General features: G+C 36.4%; 1 protein-coding gene across 2 annotated transcripts; it reads left to right on the forward strand.

Moving 5' to 3' along the window:
- Positions 1-987: 987 nt before the first annotated feature.
- LOC103977716 (cysteine-tryptophan domain-containing zinc finger protein 7) lies at positions 988-17,411 on the forward strand. 2 transcript variants are annotated; one of them, XM_009393305.3, is made up of 13 exons: positions 988-1,139; positions 1,743-1,815; positions 1,899-2,032; positions 2,312-2,662; positions 2,740-4,181; positions 4,294-4,754; positions 4,828-6,926; positions 6,998-7,149; positions 8,898-9,058; positions 9,863-10,023; positions 13,328-14,094; positions 14,393-14,494; positions 17,226-17,411. In XM_009393305.3, the coding sequence occupies exons 1-11, from the start codon at positions 990-992 to the stop codon at positions 13,517-13,519; spliced, it is 5,376 nt and encodes a 1,791-aa protein (XP_009391580.3). In that variant the 5' UTR covers positions 988-989; the 3' UTR covers positions 13,520-14,094; positions 14,393-14,494; positions 17,226-17,411. The 2 variants fall into 2 exon arrangements, with proteins under 2 accessions (XP_009391580.3, XP_018679182.2); XM_018823637.2 differs by lacking the exon at positions 14,393-14,494.
- Positions 17,412-18,751: the final 1,340 nt, after the last annotated feature.

Raw genomic sequence — 18,751 nt, forward strand, 5'->3', positions numbered from 1 at the left:
TGCCCATTAAATTATATATATATATATTTATTTATTTATTTATTTAACATGTTGTACCTTTTGGAGGAATGTGCTTCATCTCTTCGTGTTTATTCGGTCCGAGTCATCTAATCGTACTCCTCGTCGTTACAACTCGTTGAAATGAACGTTAAACGCCAACTCTTCATCTCTATTTAGTTCGATCGTTGCCGATATCTAATTCAATTACTTCATTTAGCTCTCGTTCTCATCTTATTTATTGACGTCAGAAATTATATATTTCAGCCATCATTTTCATGACTGTATTAAATAAATAAAATTATGTGTTTGCTGTTCCAAAAATTATTATGCTTGGCCCAAAAATGCAGCAGTAGTCCTTAGAAGGCTTTGGAAATGTTTGTTTAGGGACCAAACTTGAGATTTAGGTCCTAACGAGGGGGCGAAAAAGAAAAAGAAATAAAAAAAACACCCCATTATTTATTTTTAATTTTATTATTAATTTTTCTCTTTAATATATTATATTAATATTTAAATAGATAGATAAACTAAGTTGTATATATGCGTAAAAAAGAGAAGAATTCCTAATATATTTTTATTCATTATTTTCCCCTTCCTTTCCTCTCCCCCTCCCCTCTCTCTCTCTCTCTCCGAAGGACGCCGAAGAGAGATCGAAAGCAACCACCGCAAGCAGTGCTCGTGGTGGCGATCGCCGGTCCCGATCTCGCCTCCCGCGATTTCGATTCCCGATCTCCGAGATTGCACTGCCGAGGGCCTTCCCCCGCGCCGATCGCCGCTCGATTCAGCTGCCCCCCTCGATCGGCGAGGGATTCTAGGGTTTGGGCCCACGGGGGTGGGGGCGCGAGCCGCTGCTGGCGGTGTGTGGTGAGGGATTCGGTGGTTTGAGTTCTCCTTTGTCCGATTTTGGTGCGAAGTGGGGAAGAGGGGGAGGGGGGGAGAGGACAGAGTGGGGCGGCGTTGGGGTGGGGGAGGGGAGGGGAGGGGTGGATTGGATGCTGTCGGTGGGGAGAAGGGGGGATGGGAGGAAGGAGCTAGGGTTCGGGGGAGGGGGGATGGAGGGGGAGAACGAGCTCGAGGAAGGTGAGGCGTACTCCGGCCAGGAGGACGACTCCTGCATCGACCCCGACGCTCTCTCCTACATCGTAAGCCCTCTTAATAATTGTTGGCGCTTTCCTATGTTTTAGATTAAAAGTATATGCCATTTATTGAACTTGAGTGAAACTAGTATTAGATATGGGCACTTTCGTGCTTTATCAATCTTTGTCTTTCCAACTTATCAATTTGGTGGCCAATTGAATCCTAAATATCTTTGTTGATGTTCTTTCGTGATTCTAATTTCGAGAACAAAGCGGAATCATGTGATACTTTTTAAAATGGATATGTCTTATTTGAGAAAAAGGACATTTTTGATACTCCGAGTCTATAAAGATCTCACGTTTCTTTCATTTTGAATAATTTCTTTTTGCTTTAAGGAGTGTTAATTTAAATCGTGACCTCGCTAGAAGTTGATGTTCGGCCGACTGGTTTGCACCATAAGCTAATAGGTTTCTGCGTTTGATTGCACAGAAATCATTGAAGTGGAAGAACCCTGGTTTTCTTGTTGTGGGATGTCAGTAATATCTATGATCATCGAATTCATCAAAAATGCTTCAAATTTGAAGCATGCAAACTAGTATTTTATGCACACTGATTTTAGCTGAGATTTTGATGCTTGCCACTAATTGTGTTGCCATTTTTGTTTTCAGGATGAAAAGATCCAGAACGTACTGGGTCATTTTCAGAAAGATTTTGAAGCTGGGGTTTCTGCTGAGAATTTGGGTCAGGCAAATATGATAGTCTTCATCAGGATAATAAATATACAAATTATGGTACTGATGATTTCGAATTTAACTGATTTACAGGCGCAAAATTTGGAGGATATGGTTCGTTCTTACCTGCATATCAGCGTTCTCCTTCTATTTTATGTCAAACTAAAAGTCCACAAAAAGTTCCAAACCAAAATGTCACAAAATCTCCCTACAATCCGTCAGTCGAGGTACATTTATTGTTTTAGGTGATATATGTGATATTCTATCCTCAGGTTGAAGGAATTTTATTGTTAACCCTCACATCCAATTCTCCGTATGAGAATTCTGGTGAGCTGTTATCATGCTTCTTCCCATGTAAAAAATGCCCTTGTCCATGGATTGCACTGATTGAGACGAGAGTGAATTATGCACAAGGATTGCTACCACATGGCTCAAATAATTAAATAAATTTCATTGTATTTCAGTAGAAAGGGTTCTTCTCTGAATTTATCGCCTTATATGTACAGGTTACATACCAGAACCCTTCAGTTATGATGAGTTCATCTTTTCCCAAAAATAACACTGTTGCTGTGCCACCATCTGATGAGTCATGCAAAAGGGACATGTCTATCAATAAACCAAACATTCAGGAGCCCACATCCCAGCACGGCTTTAATAAAACAGTTAGTGGCACCGACCACAAAACACTAAAAGTTCGCATCAAAGTGGGTCCTGATAACGACTTGGCTAGAATCTATAGTGGCCTAGGACTTGATATTTCTCCATCTTCATCATCCGAGGACAGTCCTAGTAGGAGTGGAGGGATTTCTCCTGAATTTCAAGTTATGCCTGATGAATCTCCCAAGACTATTATCCAGGTAAAATGCTATTTCTTGCTGGTCATCTTTATTCTGAATCTTAGTTTGCTAATTCCTAGTTTGAATTAATCAAGCAGGTCATGACATGTTTGATGGTTCCTGGAGGTTTTTTACTCTCACCTCTTCAAGATAGTCTATTTCAGTTGACGGAAGAAGACAGTTCTTTTATTAAACAATGCCAGGGGGGAAAGACCTACCATGAACTACCTCAAACGAGTACAGGGTCTGCAGACTTTACTTTACATTTAGCAGAAGTAAAATGTCAGATGGAGAATCATAGTAAGTCTACCAAGCAGAAAGCAAAGCCAAGGGAAATAAAGAGTTCAGAAGGCAAAGCTGATTTGACTACGAGTTGGGAAATTGACACTGAAACCCAAGTAAGACAAGAACTTGCTTCTAATTCATTGAATATGTCATCGTCCTCCTTCTCGAAGAATGCTGGCAAAAAAGGGGAAAAACAAATAGTTGGAAGTCTAACAAAGAATGACACTAATATGTCAGATCACTCGAGGGAAACAAAGAAGGCCTCATTGAAGGACGGATCAACTTTTCCTGGTTTGATGAATGATAAACATTTTGAATTATTTGAAAGTACAACAAATAATGTGGCTGGCAATTCAGGGAATGAAGTGATGCTTTCAAATGAGCAACATAATTCAAAAGCAAGCATGTTACAGAAGGCTTTTGAAGAACAAAGTACGAATAATCATAAGGATGAGAAATCTAATTTGCAGAGTGAAGGCAGAAGCAAAGTTGAGAAATATTTTGCTATGACAAATACCCACTCGAATGGAAGTAAAAGGAAGAATGAGCAAATAACTGAACCTGATGATCATGTTAAACCAAGTTCTCCTCCATACAAAGAGAAGACACTACAACGAAAGGACCAAATATCTGATGGTAAAAAGAAAGTGAAGTTAAGTCAAGCTAATTCTGAATCATTTGGGAACTATTTGAAGGACAGTATAAGTGGTAATTCATCTGCAATGCCAAAGGAAAAGAAGAAAACTTCTCATGCAAAAGCAGGCCATGCTGAGAAGAAGTCTAAAGTTCTAAATTCACGTACAGATTCGAGTGGGGCTGGCATTAGAGAATCCAGTGGATATGTAAACTGGGATGCCAAAACTGAACTGTTGGAGAACGGAGTTGGTTCACTGGATTTTCGTTCAAAGGGTAAGCAGAAGGCCATAAAAGCTAAGCTCGAGAAGGAGCCCATAATGTCTACTCATATTTTTAATGAAAAGCCAATTGATAGAAACGCCGAGAAAACTCAGATCCCAGGAGCATCGGTTAGCGAGAAAACTCAGATCCCAGGAGCATTTGTTAGTGGACAAATATTTGCTCCGTCGTCAACGTACAATGCCCCAGCTATGGGTGCAACTGTTGCCCCTCAACCTCCTGTTTTTATCAACGAGCATTGGGTATGTTGTGATATATGTCAAAAATGGCGCCTTTTGCCATATGGGACTGATCCTGATCATCTTCCCAAGAAATGGCAGTGCAGTTTGCTCAATTGGTTGTAAGTTTCTCTTCACATAGAAAGTGGCATGAATTTCTTTTACTTGTCTTTGCTTTCCACATTTTTCAGTTTTAGTAGTTTTATATGATAGTTTGTGAAAACTCTTATGTAGGCCTAGGATGAATAGTTGTGACATCAGTGAAGAGGAGACGACAAATGCTCTACGTGCATTATATCTTGTCCCTGCCCCAGAAAATAGTGCTAGTTTAAATGTCCATCATGATGTCGTTTCTACTAATGTGTCTTGGGCCAGCGGAGTGCATCTTGGTCAGAATCTTGAACCTGGTTTTCCAAATGTGCCTACTGTTGCTAAGAAGAAAAGTGGACTAAAGTGTGATTTAGATTTACCACATTCAACTTCTGGTCAGTTTTCAAATTCTGTGAAAAAGGATCAACACACGTCTGTTAAATTTAGAAGTTCAAATGATGCAAATCAGTATCCTCCTTTTGAATTGAACTCATCAAACAAAGGTGTCCCTGGTGATGCAAGCAGATCATCTGACTTCAATGCAGAGAAGCAGAAGCCAAAGCAAAAAGATAAGCATAAAAAACGTGGTTCCTACTCAGATGGAGGTACCATTTTGCTTACCATTCTTTGTAGGCTACAGGAACAAACTTTATCTCTTATATCTCTCTTGTTTTTCAGGTGATCATAGTGGAAAAATTGAAAAACATTCAAAATCAAAAAGCAAGAGAGAAGTTGATCAAGATGATCTTAGAGCACCTAAGAAACCTAAGAAAGAAAGCTTGCAATATCCTAGCAAAGATTGTTCTGAGCATGATGTAGGTGATAAGGTTTTTGTGGAAACTGATGTTGGTGGTAGTTCAAATAAGGTAATTGCTAATAATGAGCCTAGGTGGAATAGTTTTCCTTTGTCCAAAGGCTCAAAATGTGATTTGAATGGCAATTACTCATCATCTAAGAAGTTAGGGGATGAAGTTCAATCCATCACAAATGGGGAAAGTAAGCAACATTTTGTTGCCTCAGATGTAGATAAGTTAAGTATTATGGACATTTCCACTAAGAAGAAAAAAGGGAAGGAGCGGCAAGGAAGTCAGCATGGTGAGGAGGTTCATGTGACTACCAAGCATGTGTTAGAAAATGAGGTTATTGTTCAACGAGCTCCTGGTCCTGCAGAGCCTGTAAGGGACAAGAAGGCTGAGCTAACAATGTCTGTAGGAAAGGGATCTAAAACAACTAAGCTAAATGACAGGATGGATACGAAAGGTAACATGACCAAAATGATTCTGCCTGCCAGTGGAGAGCATCTAACTTCTGGAATGGATAATGAGGTCCCATATGTGGTGGAAAAAAAGCATCGATCCAGTCAGAGATCCAGTCAGAGCGAAGGGAACATAGCATCTCAAAGGGCTCTGGACTTTGATTCCTCGAAGAGAGATGTCATGTTTACACAGCCTCCAGTAGCTGAGGCTGCTAACTCAAGTTCTTCAAAGGTTTCAGGCTCCCGCAAAAGTAGATCCAATCTTCAGGAAACAAAGGGTTCTCCCGTTGAGTCAGTTTCTTCATCACCTTTGAGGATTCCTAGTATTGAAAAATTATCACACAAAATCATCTTGGAGCAAAGGAATGGTGCCACCAATTCTGGTTTTCCTGCTTTGGGGAAACCCAGAATATGTTCAGATAGTGAATTTGATGGTGGAAATGGCCGTTCCGTAAAGGGTAAGAAACCCTTTTCTGTTCAACAACAATCTTTAGAAACTCATAAAGCAGCAAATTCTGGAATTCTAGATTCTTTGGAGGGAACATCTGACTACCTCAGAAAGGAAAGAAATAAATCATCTGATGGCAAATCTGAAGAAAGGTTGCATGTGAAACTGAGTGCTCAGAATGATTCTTCACCTGCTGAGCTTGGAAAACATTCATACAGGGATGATATCCAAGACATGGGTAAAGTGAACGGCCACCAACTAGTGAATGACTCTAGTCAGCGAAAGTCTGGTAAGAATTCTTCAGGATTCAAAGAGAAACATAGAGGTTCTAAGTCTGTTTTGGATAAGAGTAGGCTTAAGGTTTCTGGTTCCTATAATGAGCACAAAGATTTGCATTCTTTAAAGAATGGCAGCAATGGCAGACGTGAGGCTAGCTTTGTTTCTGGTGAACATTGTGTGTGTCCTGATGATTTGAGGAATGAAGAAGGCAACTTCCAGGGAGAGGATGAAAAGGAATTCTTGGGGAAGAAAGATCCTAATTCGAAATATATGACAGGTAGGCGAGGTAATAGCTCAACTTCTGCAGTGCAAGAAGACATGGATGGTGTTCCCTCCTCGTTCTCTAATCCACAAAGGGATTTAGACTCAAAAATACCAGTTGGAACGAGATGTGTTAAACCAGATTTTCAAGTGGGACCTTCTTTCCACAATGAAAAAGCACTGAACCATCCTTATTTAGATAGGATCAATTGCCCAGAACCACCATCTGGACTGGGTAAGTCACAATTGAAACTTTCTTGTGATAAACTAGATACTCATCCTCGGGGTCGTCATATGGTCACTTCACCTCTTAAAGCGAGTAGATCTGATGATGTAGCTGATGCAGTAAATTCTGATACATCGAAGGTGGTCAAACAACACAGATTACAAGATTGTCACAATGGATTGCACAATAATAATCTTAGACATGCCACTCCTTTTGTATCTGATTCATCAAGTCCACTAAGAAAGGAAAATTGTGCTGCTGTTTTGAAAGAAGCGAGAGATCTGAAGCACTCGGCCAATCGCTTAAAGGTTATATCACCTTTCTATCTTTCAACATAATTCTACAATTGTTTGCCTTTCTCAAATGCATTTTTTCACAGAGTGAAGGACTAGAACTTGAGAGCACTGGCCTGTACTTTGAGGCAGCTTTAAAGTTTCTCCATGTTGCTGCTCTCATGGAACCTGTTAATTTTGATAGTGCTAAACAAGCAGAAGCTGCACAAATGTACTTTGAAACAGCAAAACTGTGCGAGTAAGTTGAAGTTATCATGATAGATAACTGTTAGGATGGTCTTTTATTGTTAATGAATCATTGACAAAGTTCATATATCACTGACACCAACTGTCTGTCACTTGTAGTCTCTTGTTCATTGCTGTTAGGCCCTTGGTGGTCTTTTAACATATTTGAGACATTTGTTTAGGCCAGCATCCTTATAGTTTATTTTATTTTCATTTCAATGTCATAAGTTATATGATTTAATGTGATTGATTTACTCTTATGGACTCTCTGGAAGGAGCACTTTTGTGAAAATAAGAAGTCTTAACAAGCCAAATTCTTCTACTTTTCACACAAGCAATGTTGTAGGATCTTTATTATGTACTATCATAGGCTCATAGCAAGGATGTTAGCGTGATTATTTGTACTTAGTGTTGCAAACTGTATGCATCACAAGTATCTGTGCCTTGAATGCACGTGTAATGTAAAAACACTTGATTCTTGATTCCTGCTGGCATGATTAATGAGGAAGACTTATTTACATCAACAAAGATCAATTTTTTAGTTAGAGATGATGGTAGTTTGTTTCTCTTTGTCTTCTTATGGATGAGTTTTCTTCTTGTTGATGAGTGATTTCTGATTTACTTGATAACTAGCAAAAGGATCTTAAACATTTTCTGTTGTAGTTTACCGAGGTTAAGGACTAAGGTATGCTATTTTCTGATACTTAGGTACTGCAACTTTTTTACGAGTATCACATAGGAAACATGCAAAAAGCCAACAACAATGGAGTTTCTATAGTAAATATTCAGTATAGCATGTGATAAGTCTGTATTGCCCATTTCACAAATAGCTAAGATTTTATTGGTGTGATATAGCCAATTGTTGATATGAAATGGAAGTGTGAGTCTTTTGTTCTTTGTACACCTTTTTTTCCTTATTTTCTTTTCTATTTGTGGTGGTGTGGTGGGCGCGTGGCAGGGTTGTGTGCGTGTGTGATGTGTGCGTGTCTAAAAATTTAACTGAGATCTGTGTTTATACTAAGTGGTTATTGGAATAAACATTAAACTTTAGCAAGTTTCAATAATTTTTAGCAATATCAAAAACATAATTTATTGGAATAAACATTAAACTTTAGCAAGTTTCAATAATTTTTAGCAATATCAAAAACATAATTTGACCTCTTTGGCGATTTATGATAAAAATTATGCCCATAAATAACTTTGACAATGTGTTCTGATGATAATAACAATTAGATTTACCAAATTATAGTGAGAACTAAGCTATTTGTTATGATATTCAATTACATCTCCAGTGAAGTTTAAGGGTTGGAGTTATGGACTAAAATTTGATCTTCTCAGGCCTCTATTTAGACATTGTTGTCTGCAGGCAGTCCAGGTATGACAGTGTTCATGCAGCATTTGGGTTCTTATTCAAGTGCATGCACAACTTATTTTAAATATTAGAATATATAATCAAGTATACAAATGTATTTAAAAAATAACCACATAAATATATGCTGCAACCAAATTAGAACGCATGGAATAATATGTAGTCTATATAAGTTCTAAGAAACATGTAAAGGTCTATATATGTGGTTGGATTTTGTAGGTATGTATGTTCCAGATGCGTGTGCAAATTCATGCATAATGTCTTCATAGGTCCTTTCCAATGTGGTGCATTTTTGGGTGAATAAACCGCCTTCTAGAAAATAGATTTTTTTCTGCTCAAGTTCTATGTTGTGGTGTCTTTTTGTTTTGATACTGCTTACTTCTTTTCAACAGGTTTGTGGCTCATGAATATGAAAAGGTAAAAATCATGGCTGCTGTTTCTCTAGCATACAAGTGTGTGGAAGTGGCCTATCTGAAGACTACATACTGTAAAAGTCCTAATGCAACCAAAGATCGGCATGAATTACAATCAGCTTTTCAAATCCTTCCTCCAGGTTATCAACTGTGTAGGATTTCTAAGAATTTCTTGCATAGGTTTTAATCATCAGGCTAATAGTTGGTAATCTCTTGAATTTTGTTTTAAAGGTTCTTATTGGAAAATATACTCTTATTTCTTGTCCATCATGGCTACAATGAGTGAATTAACTGTTGCTAGCGATCCATAAGCACATCCCATTCAACTCTACTACTATTAGCATTACAAATTAGAATCAAGCCAGATATGCAATACCTGTATCAAAAGAGGCAAATTTTATCTGGTTTTTCCTCCTCAATAAATTTTTAAACTGCTATAAAGTTTTACCATGTCCATAGTTTTATGAATTTTTATTTTCAAACTGGTTTTGCTGGTTAAGTGTAATCGTTGTTCACTCATATCTTTTTAATATTTCTTTCTGGTGTGTGTCTGTGTATTGTCCAAAACACTATCAACCAAGTCATATCTCGAGTAGTCTCACTCCATTTGAGCCTGCTGAACATGAAAACTTCAGATTTTAAGGACATCATCTGTGTATACACTCAGTAATGGTGATGAACTTTTTTCCTTGCTTCATCATTGTTTAAGGGCATAATCTGTTTATGTATTCATTGCTTAAGGGTATCATCTATCCAAAGTACACTTAGAATGAAATTGTTGTGTGCAATATCAGCATAGATTTTTTACCGATAATCTTTCATATTCGTACTTTATTTGTGTTATATTCTCTTGTTTATATTTGTTCTCCTTGTGCAACTTGTGGATTTCTCACATGCTAATTAGCAAATATTCTCCGATTTTGACTATTTGATTTCTGTTTTAGGTGAATCACCATCTTCTTCTTCGTCAGATGTTGATAATTTAAACAATCAGGCTATATTAGGTAAGAATGCTTCAGCCAAGGGTGTTAGTTCTCCTCAAGTTGCTGGCAACCATGTTATAGCTGCACGCCATCATCATCAAGTTGTGCGGTTGCTTCATTATGTAAGTTGTCGGATTTTTGTTGATGTTTTGGTGATTATGACCTATGAAGTCAACAAGGAATTTGTCAAGATTTTGTTGCATCTAAGAATTGATAGTCCGAAGCTAATTACATCTTTGTCTTCACTTAATGTCTTATGGCTCTTCACTTAAACCTAAATGATTGCAACAGATTCCCCAATTTGCTCGAAATTGTTTGGTCTAAGATTTTCGATTCAGGGGGTTTACATTTAAGAAGCGGCGCATAGGGCCTTTTTTTTTTCTGTCCTAAGCAACATAAATCACCAAATATATGCTTTTAGCATATTAAAAGCAGAGTAAAAGAAATAGAAAGAAGTAATAAAGAATAATGAGAAGAAAAGATTATCAACACAGAAAAATAGAAGCAGAATGGATGTTTTATTTCCTGTGCCAACGGAGAACCAATTTACTTTTGGTAGCAACAGGAACAACTCTAACCTAAAAACTATTGACATTGTAATAGCTCGCCGCAAACCTTTCTTAATTAAACTTCAAGTGGACCTGTTTGATTGCTGCTATTTATAAAATGTTGATATTTCTAACAACTGCTTCTTGTGTCTATGCCAGATATATACAGGATGCAATATTTTTAGGACACATGTTGGATACATCATCAAAGTATCTGATTTTTTTTTTTGTTTGACTAGTCATTATAAAGCTCATATTTTTTTTTGGATGCTTGAGGAATATGGTATGATGCACCCGTTGCCCAACCTGAATCAGATTAGTCCAGAAATGTACTGGACCTAATCTGGCCTTAAATTTCCTTGGTCACTTGATATTGGAGGGAAGGAACTTCAATTTGTGGTACCAGACCCATAACGATACTTTATATGCTTATACATCTTGAGGCACAAAATCCAAACCAGGGAAAAATTGAAGAACTTCGATTTTAGGATTGTTTCTCACCTATTCTTGGAAATTACAGCAGATATTGATGACAATGAAGTGATTTTAGTTCATAAGATGATAAAATATAAAATCAAAACATATGTCAGATAAGGCTCGAAAGCAGAATGTAAATATTACATGTACCAAAAAAAATGTTCTAACTAACATATGAGAATGATAAATTACATGAGAAACCAAAGCATATCCCTGCTCTTACCACAAGATGATGGACGTGAGTCCATGACAAGTGGATTGAGGTCCTTGATCTCATGAAACTTCAGATCAATACAGTGTGTTTGCAAGATCCATACATGGAACTGTTCTCACAACATATGATAGTGGGAAATACTGTGTTATTAATGCAACATGGTGTTAACAATTGTCACCTCATCTGCATGAATGATCCTCGTGGTAGTTGAGAGAGTTGAGCGAGAATTAGGTGAATTTGGAGAGAAATTTCAAAGAGAATGGGAGTGAGAAAGAGAGAGAGCGAGATAGATAGTTAATACAAGAAAGGTGCATGTGGGGGCTGTTTTAGCCACCAAGCACAGCCCTAACGGCTAACGAATGGCTAGTTGTGTAGTCACATCAATGAGAGTTTAATGTACTACTTGCTAGTTGCTACATGGCCTAACGGGTGGTACAAGACCCATACTTGGCAGTGCACCTTGTACTGGGCTTGAACCATCTGGTTTACCCTAGTCCGCTTATAGGTTGCTAGATTGGTAAATACTAGCCACAACGAACCATATTGGGCGTATTCAAAATTGTAGTGGAGGTTTAAGATGAGCTATTTTACCCATAACACAATCGGAAAAGATAGCCACATTTGGGTTATTGACTTAATCTATATCTTTATTCGTGAATCGTATTCAACAGCTAATTTAATTGAAGATTTAGTCTTTCTCAACATCTGTTCTGACATGTTTAAGGTCAATTATGAAAGAACTAAACCAAACCCAGGCCTGGCTGACCCTTCTTGGATCTTACTTGGCCCCCCAGGTGAACTTTAGGTTGGACCAACCTATTTAGGGCATTTTCAGCCAAGAAACAGGTCTCAAAGCACCATGTCATGGGTGATACATAGGAATTTGACAGTTACCGGAGGTTGTTTTTATAAAAAAAGGGTTATGGACTATAATACAGGTAGAAATTAGTTTTGGTTTAAATTGGTTTTGAGCATCTAAAACAGTCTAAGTCCATTGCTGGCAGACTAGTTCACATCAGCCTTATTTTACTTATTCTAATTAGAAGACTTCTCTATTTTTAGTTGTTTTGACATTTTTTATTGTTTTTAATGGCTAGTTAGTATACACTATTATGATTCAATCTAGTGTCCTGTAGACCATATATGAGTATAATATTCTAGTTATTTTGCTGTTGTGACTCATGTTTTGAGAGTTTTAAAGGTTCTCTTCTAGTTGGTTTTTGTGGGGTGACAATATTGACCATGTGTACCACAGGCCACAACTATAAATTAGTTAGCTTGAAGAGACATGATTGAATATATTCTCCGTTTTACAGTGAGCTTTGCTTAGTTAAACTTTTTCTCCTTTTTTTCTTCCATTTTTTGTTGCCTTTTTATGTATGACGTCCCCACTGCCTGACAAGGGACCTGCCCCAAGAGAATTTACAGATGTTTCTTGAGAAAATGTTGATTTTTTTATTATAGAAAATGTAGATATATGGTCAGACTTGTCATGTTATGACAAGATAAAATAATAATAGCATCTATGTTTATCAGAAGTTCCTTTTATCTCCACTACATTTGTGAAGTATTGTATTACTGAATATAATATCTTCAAAATGAGTAAGTTCAGAGTGCTAGTTATAATTTGTTATTATTTTATGTGAATTCATGTTTTATGATAATATGACATCAAGCTTTGTGGAGTACAATATTTTGTTTAAATGAGTTTCATTGTTGCACATTTGTCGCATGATTTTCAACTTTTCAAGACCTGGTATCAATAGACCTGTATTGCATCATATTGTTATCCGATATCTGTGTCCATGCCTCATCGGCCAGCATGATTTAAACTGAATGAAAATTGGAAATGGGTTTCACCACCTTAAAATTCTATCACAAGACAAAAATACAATTGTGCAATTCATTGACTTAAAAATACAACTTGGACTCAACCTGATAGCTTGGAGGAACCATTAATTTACTGTTTCCACATCCAATTGAATCATTTTAGCTACAGAATGATGATCTTGTGACATCCTTTAATTGTGCATTATTTTACTACCATTTTTTTTAGTCACCAAACATATGAAACATATTGGTTTTTTTTCTTTCAATGTAAAATTCACGGATACTAGTTACACAAATTGTGGCTGAATTTTCTTTGCTTTTTTTATATAAAGATTCTCTTGAATGTCATTGTTGCAGACAAATTATCTAAATTGTGCATTCGAAGCAACTAGGAAATCGGAAGCTGCTTTTGCAGCTGCTAGTGTAAGCCCAGGAAAGGACAGGACAGGCTGCTTATCTTCTGTAAGAAAGGTTCTTGATTTCAACTTTCACAACGTAGAAGAGTTGTTGCGATTTGTACGACTTTCATTGGAGTCCATCGGTCGTTAGAAGTTCGAGACAAGGGAAGAACTCTTCTGTGAATGGGAACTTTAGATTATGTCTCTTCTTTTGCAGTCTCTGCTATGTGGACATGCTGGGGTGAAAAATAGTGATCAGTGGGATTTTGACTTTTCTGATAGGACATTATGTTATCCTGATGGTTCATTTCCTGGAAGATATGTACACAGTGGTCAGCATGCAAATTTTTGTAAAGTATTTTTTGCAGTCTTTGTTGTTTTAGACACTGATAAGGTCTTAGCTATCAACCAACAGCATTAGAGATATGAGATTCAAATTGGGTTTCTTACTAGTCTGCCCCAGCACAAGGTGACAACTATGCAAGACACAAGGGCATATGTCTTTCTCCAGATGAATCTGGGCAGCAATAGTTTCATGGTTGAATAAATTGACATGTTATGGATTTACCTTATCTTCAAGGCCTTCTCTTCAGCCACTTCAAAGTATCTGGAAGTTTGGAACTGGTACATATATGAAATGCTTTCTGTTGAGGCAGTTTGGTACAAAGTGCCAAATATCTCCTTTTTTAATTCTACAAGGCCGAGCACAACTGACTACCTATTCTGGTATGTGACGTTCTCACATCTATGTTTAACTCTTTGTTTGTTCTTACTATCTGTTTGAGTTTGTTTTTCCTTTGTTTTAAATTCTGTCTGTAATGCAATCGTTTAATATTCTTGTTTGCAATTCTTTTGGGTTCTTTTTTTTTTTATGAATGAGGCGGATTAATATTGACTTGTATCTAGTTTGTACATTTTCATACACGAAGCTTTTGCTAAAGTTTTCGTAAGGGTAGCTGAAAAATTCCATTTTAATCTTCATTCTTTCACATAGTATTGACTTCTGATTTTTTGCTTGTCATAGGCGACATCTGTAATATTGTTGTTTATACTAACATAGCTGGGGGCAAGGAGTACTACAGTTTAGTTGATGTTGCCATCAGACTCCAAGCAAAGAGTTCAGAAGGTAAAATATTTATGTTAAAAATTCTTATGAATTGACTAGTAGTAGGAAACATTTAAAAACAGAGAAAGAAAGAGCTTATTTTTTTGGGTAATGTTGTTAAGCTGTTTGGTGGAATACTGGAAGTAAACCAGGAAATGGGTAGAAGCCCGAGAAAGCAAACAAAAAAAAAGAAGCAAAATGTTCACTCAATCTCAACAATTACTACTAAACGTTCTCAGTCCATTGTTTTTCTAATTTAGTCTAAGGCTAAAATTGATGTTGTCTATGAAAATTGGAACTCTTCACTGCTCTGCAAGTTCTACTATCAAAGAGACCCAGCTTCTATTGTCCAAAATTTATTACCATCACAACTTTCTAATATGCTAAAAAAATTTGCTGGCTGATTGATAGAACCTCCAGAGACTTGGAACTTATAGCCTTTATACTTGCACATAATTTGCAAATGCGAAGTGGGCTTTTGTTTCAGAAGAAGCACTTCTAATATTCTTGTCAGTGTAAGGGAAAATGTTGTTGACATGTTTCCAACGTTAGAATGTATTTAAACTTTATGGGTGATGTCTGTTCCATGGGTACAAGAATGTTTGATCTACTTAAAAGCACTTTTTGATTTATTAAATTGAATGATTGAAGTACTACCTAGTGATATTCACCTATGATGGCTGGGGACTTGCTACCTTGCCCTTTGTCCTGTACATGTGTTTTTTGGCATTTATAGGCCCAATATGATCATTTGGGATCTGTGCCAAATAGTCACATTTATGCTTGAACTGCCTTGTGACTTAAATATTTACTATTTAAGCCATTTATTTTTTTCAGAAAAAAGAATCAAGTTCAATTAACTAGCCAAAATAGGTGGAAGCCTGTTTCCAGATACAAAAAAGGAGCCGACTTTAGCTTCCCATGAGTGGACCAAGTGTTCCACTCCGAAAATTTGCAACCGTATGTGTCGAAAGGTTTTTCTCTGTATTTTTATTGAACAAATGATGCCTTATGGTGTGAAGCCAGCAAACAGATATCATCAGTTTGAGAGGAGAGGGCCCAAGGTGCAATAGAGGTTCCATTGAGCCAATTGATGACTTCAAGTGCATCAGATTTCACCAAAAGGGTCTTAAAGAGGCCCTCAAAGATAGCCTAGGTTTCGGGGCATCTTTTATGATGTAGCCTGAACCTGCAGAGGATGTAGAACGGTGTAAGGAGGCATCACATTCTATGAAGAAATCATAACTTACCAGTGTATCTGGCCTGAGCTGAGCATCTATGTTTCCCAGGGGGACCCTCAGATTTACCTAGATTGGAGCAGTAATCATTCGTGGTAGCGATTACCTTGCACCATAGGAGAAAGAGCCTAGATTTTGAGTTGCAGTGTAAGGAATCATTGCGATTAAGCCACAGAAACCAAGGAGCAGTACCAATTATGCTTCTTAGATGTCTAGCCTCAGTTTTACCAAGGTCATGACCTTCCACTAACCAGGCTCCTTTATACCAATTATCAAAGAAATTGAACTCGTAACACGTTTTACCGGTGAGCAGGTGCAAGGACTCAAGGGCATAAGCACATTAAAAAAAGATATGGGTTATGGATTTAAGCCATTTATGAGTTGACTTATTCACTTCGGGCATTAATCTGGTAAAAAAACCCTCTTCTTGACAGTGGCTAGAGTCTCAAAGATAACAAGCAAAAGTGGGTTATCAGACTTGAGTATTTTATTGATCAATATTGAAGATGCTGTGTGTCTGATTTCATAACTGTAACCTTCTTGGTTTTATTGTTGAAATTAAGTCATTGCCTTTAGATTGAGTTACCACTATCATATTGGGTAATGGTGGACACTCCTGATTTTATTCAAGTTTTTCCTGTTAAAGCATTTCACAAGTTTAAAAAGCCTAACAATTTGATGTTTCTTATTTGATGACATTGACTGTTTGTAATTTTCCTGTTAAAGCATTTCTTGCAGCTTCATGGAATATTTTTTATGGAATGTTCCAAACGCAAATACATGGCCTGCATGCATTGACACTATTTAGTATTATAAAATTTGGAACCATGGATCATCTGTGCCAGCTACATGAACACTTATGTTCTGTTAGATACCCTTGAAAGTTAAAAAGATTAGAACTTTTTGTGTTATAGAAAAGAAAGATGGGAATCATTAGTTGTTTGGTCAATTGAGAAACGTGTCATTTAATTACATTTCACACATGGCCATAAACTTTTTTCCCCGGAAAATACTACCATAATGGGAGAAAAAAAAAAGGTTAGTCAAAGAAAATTTGGACACAGAAGGTTTTCTTTAAACATTTCTAAATATTTGAGTAGAAAAGAAAATTTCTTCAAACAAACTTCCACAGAATCAAATGGCAGATTAATGAACTAACATATATACATCTGTTTTGGGGGAAAAAGAAGCAAGCAGTAACTAAGCTATGGGCAACTGAGGTAAATATTTGAAAATTTCTTTGTAAAAAGGATTTCATAATCACGCTATATGATTATGTTAAAAGTTTAAACTGAATTAACTACTTTGTGGTACCTGAAAGAAGTTGATGCATCTTATGTGGCTTATCGCACTCATTTTATATGCTCAGACTAGTGGTAATTTCGGTTCAACAGTTTTTATGTTCATCATATATGAGACAGCCACTGCATTTGTGGCTGCAGTAGCTTACCAGACATGCACATTGTATGTCTTATTATTTGCTGACATTAATTTTACATTTCCCTCTGTTTCAGGTTGGACATGGCTGTATGATTTGGCAACAACACGGCAGCTCTACTATTATTCTTGATGTTTTTTCATTGAGAACTGTACATACGAGTGTTTGGAGTTTGACCTCTGACCATCTGCCCCATGTACATTTAAACAATAGTTCAATGAATTGATTCATTTTATAATAAAATTTTGATGTGGTTAACAAATGATAATGAATCTTGGCACCAGTTTTAACTTGGGTGATCTGTTTTTGTCACTGGAACTGGGTTGCTTAAAATGTATCTGGTCGATCCAAATCAATGATACATGTAGAATCATTTTGTTTTCTCCTTAAAATGTATATGCATCTTGTCAATGGATAAATGTAACTTGAGACGCACAGGGTTATCGACATATGAGGGACATTGATTCATGAACCTACTCTTCCGGGATGCACTTTCTCATTCTTTGTCTTCTGTCAAGATTTTATCATAAACTTACTATTTTTGCATGGGATCTTCTTTTCAGTGCCAACAGTTTTCGATGGTATTGCATTATGTGCTTAACTTTTTTTTTTTGGCTTATAATTGCTCCGATCTTTAACCGAGTGATTGCACTGATGAAAAGTGAAACGTTCTGCAGGTTTTGTAATACCAGATTGAGAATCAGAGATCTGTTAGCTTTTAAACACAGTAAATGTTGGAAATGTTTTGGTAAAATATTTTCTTGGTCAGCATCTCCTTTTGGTTTTTATTAGCATCATGGTTTTTATATTTAAAAAAATTACATTAAGATTCATATAATTTTTTAAAAAAATATAAATATTTTATTTATTTTAATTTAAAAAAAATATATATAAATATTTTATTTATCCTATCGTTAGTTTTATTGACGAAAAATGTAACATATAATACTTTTTATTTTCAGTGATTTTATTAATAAAAAAAATTAATTTTAAGATTTTATATACTGAAAATGAAAGGGATATTGAAATTATTATTTTGTCCATCACTTTCGTGTCGATTCAATATATAGTATTATGTGTTTTCTGTAAATGTAGCAGGCAACGTTAGAATTATTTATTTTATTTTTAGAATTATAGAGATTCTAATATAAATTTTTTTAAATATAAGAACTATAATGTTAATAGGATATAAATATAAAGAGTAATATATAATTAGCTCCCCTCTTAATCATGTAGAGAAATTTAAACTTTAACGGTTTAATTTTGTTTAGCTCTAGTTCATAAAGTTTAAATGCTGGGGTAGATTTATAACCATCATTTTTTCTAGGGTTGAAAGTGTGTGTGAAATAAATACTTTATACTGTGGCCTCATCATTTATGTTAAGGCAGTCAATAAATACTTTATACAGAACAATCAATCATGCTAGTATTGTTCACACAACTAAATTAAAGCATGAAACCGTATTCAAAGCACTTACTGCGCTTCGTTCTCGCATCGTCTTCACTACAGTGGAAGACAGAGAAGACGCGTGCCTCAGAAGGCGAGGACGACGACCGTTGTATACGTAACCATGACTTGGATGGATGGTTGCTGATAAAACG

Source organism: Musa acuminata, chromosome BXJ1-3 (assembly GCF_036884655.1).
Source record: "Musa acuminata AAA Group cultivar baxijiao chromosome BXJ1-3, Cavendish_Baxijiao_AAA, whole genome shotgun sequence".
NCBI lineage: Eukaryota > Viridiplantae > Streptophyta > Magnoliopsida > Zingiberales > Musaceae > Musa > Musa acuminata.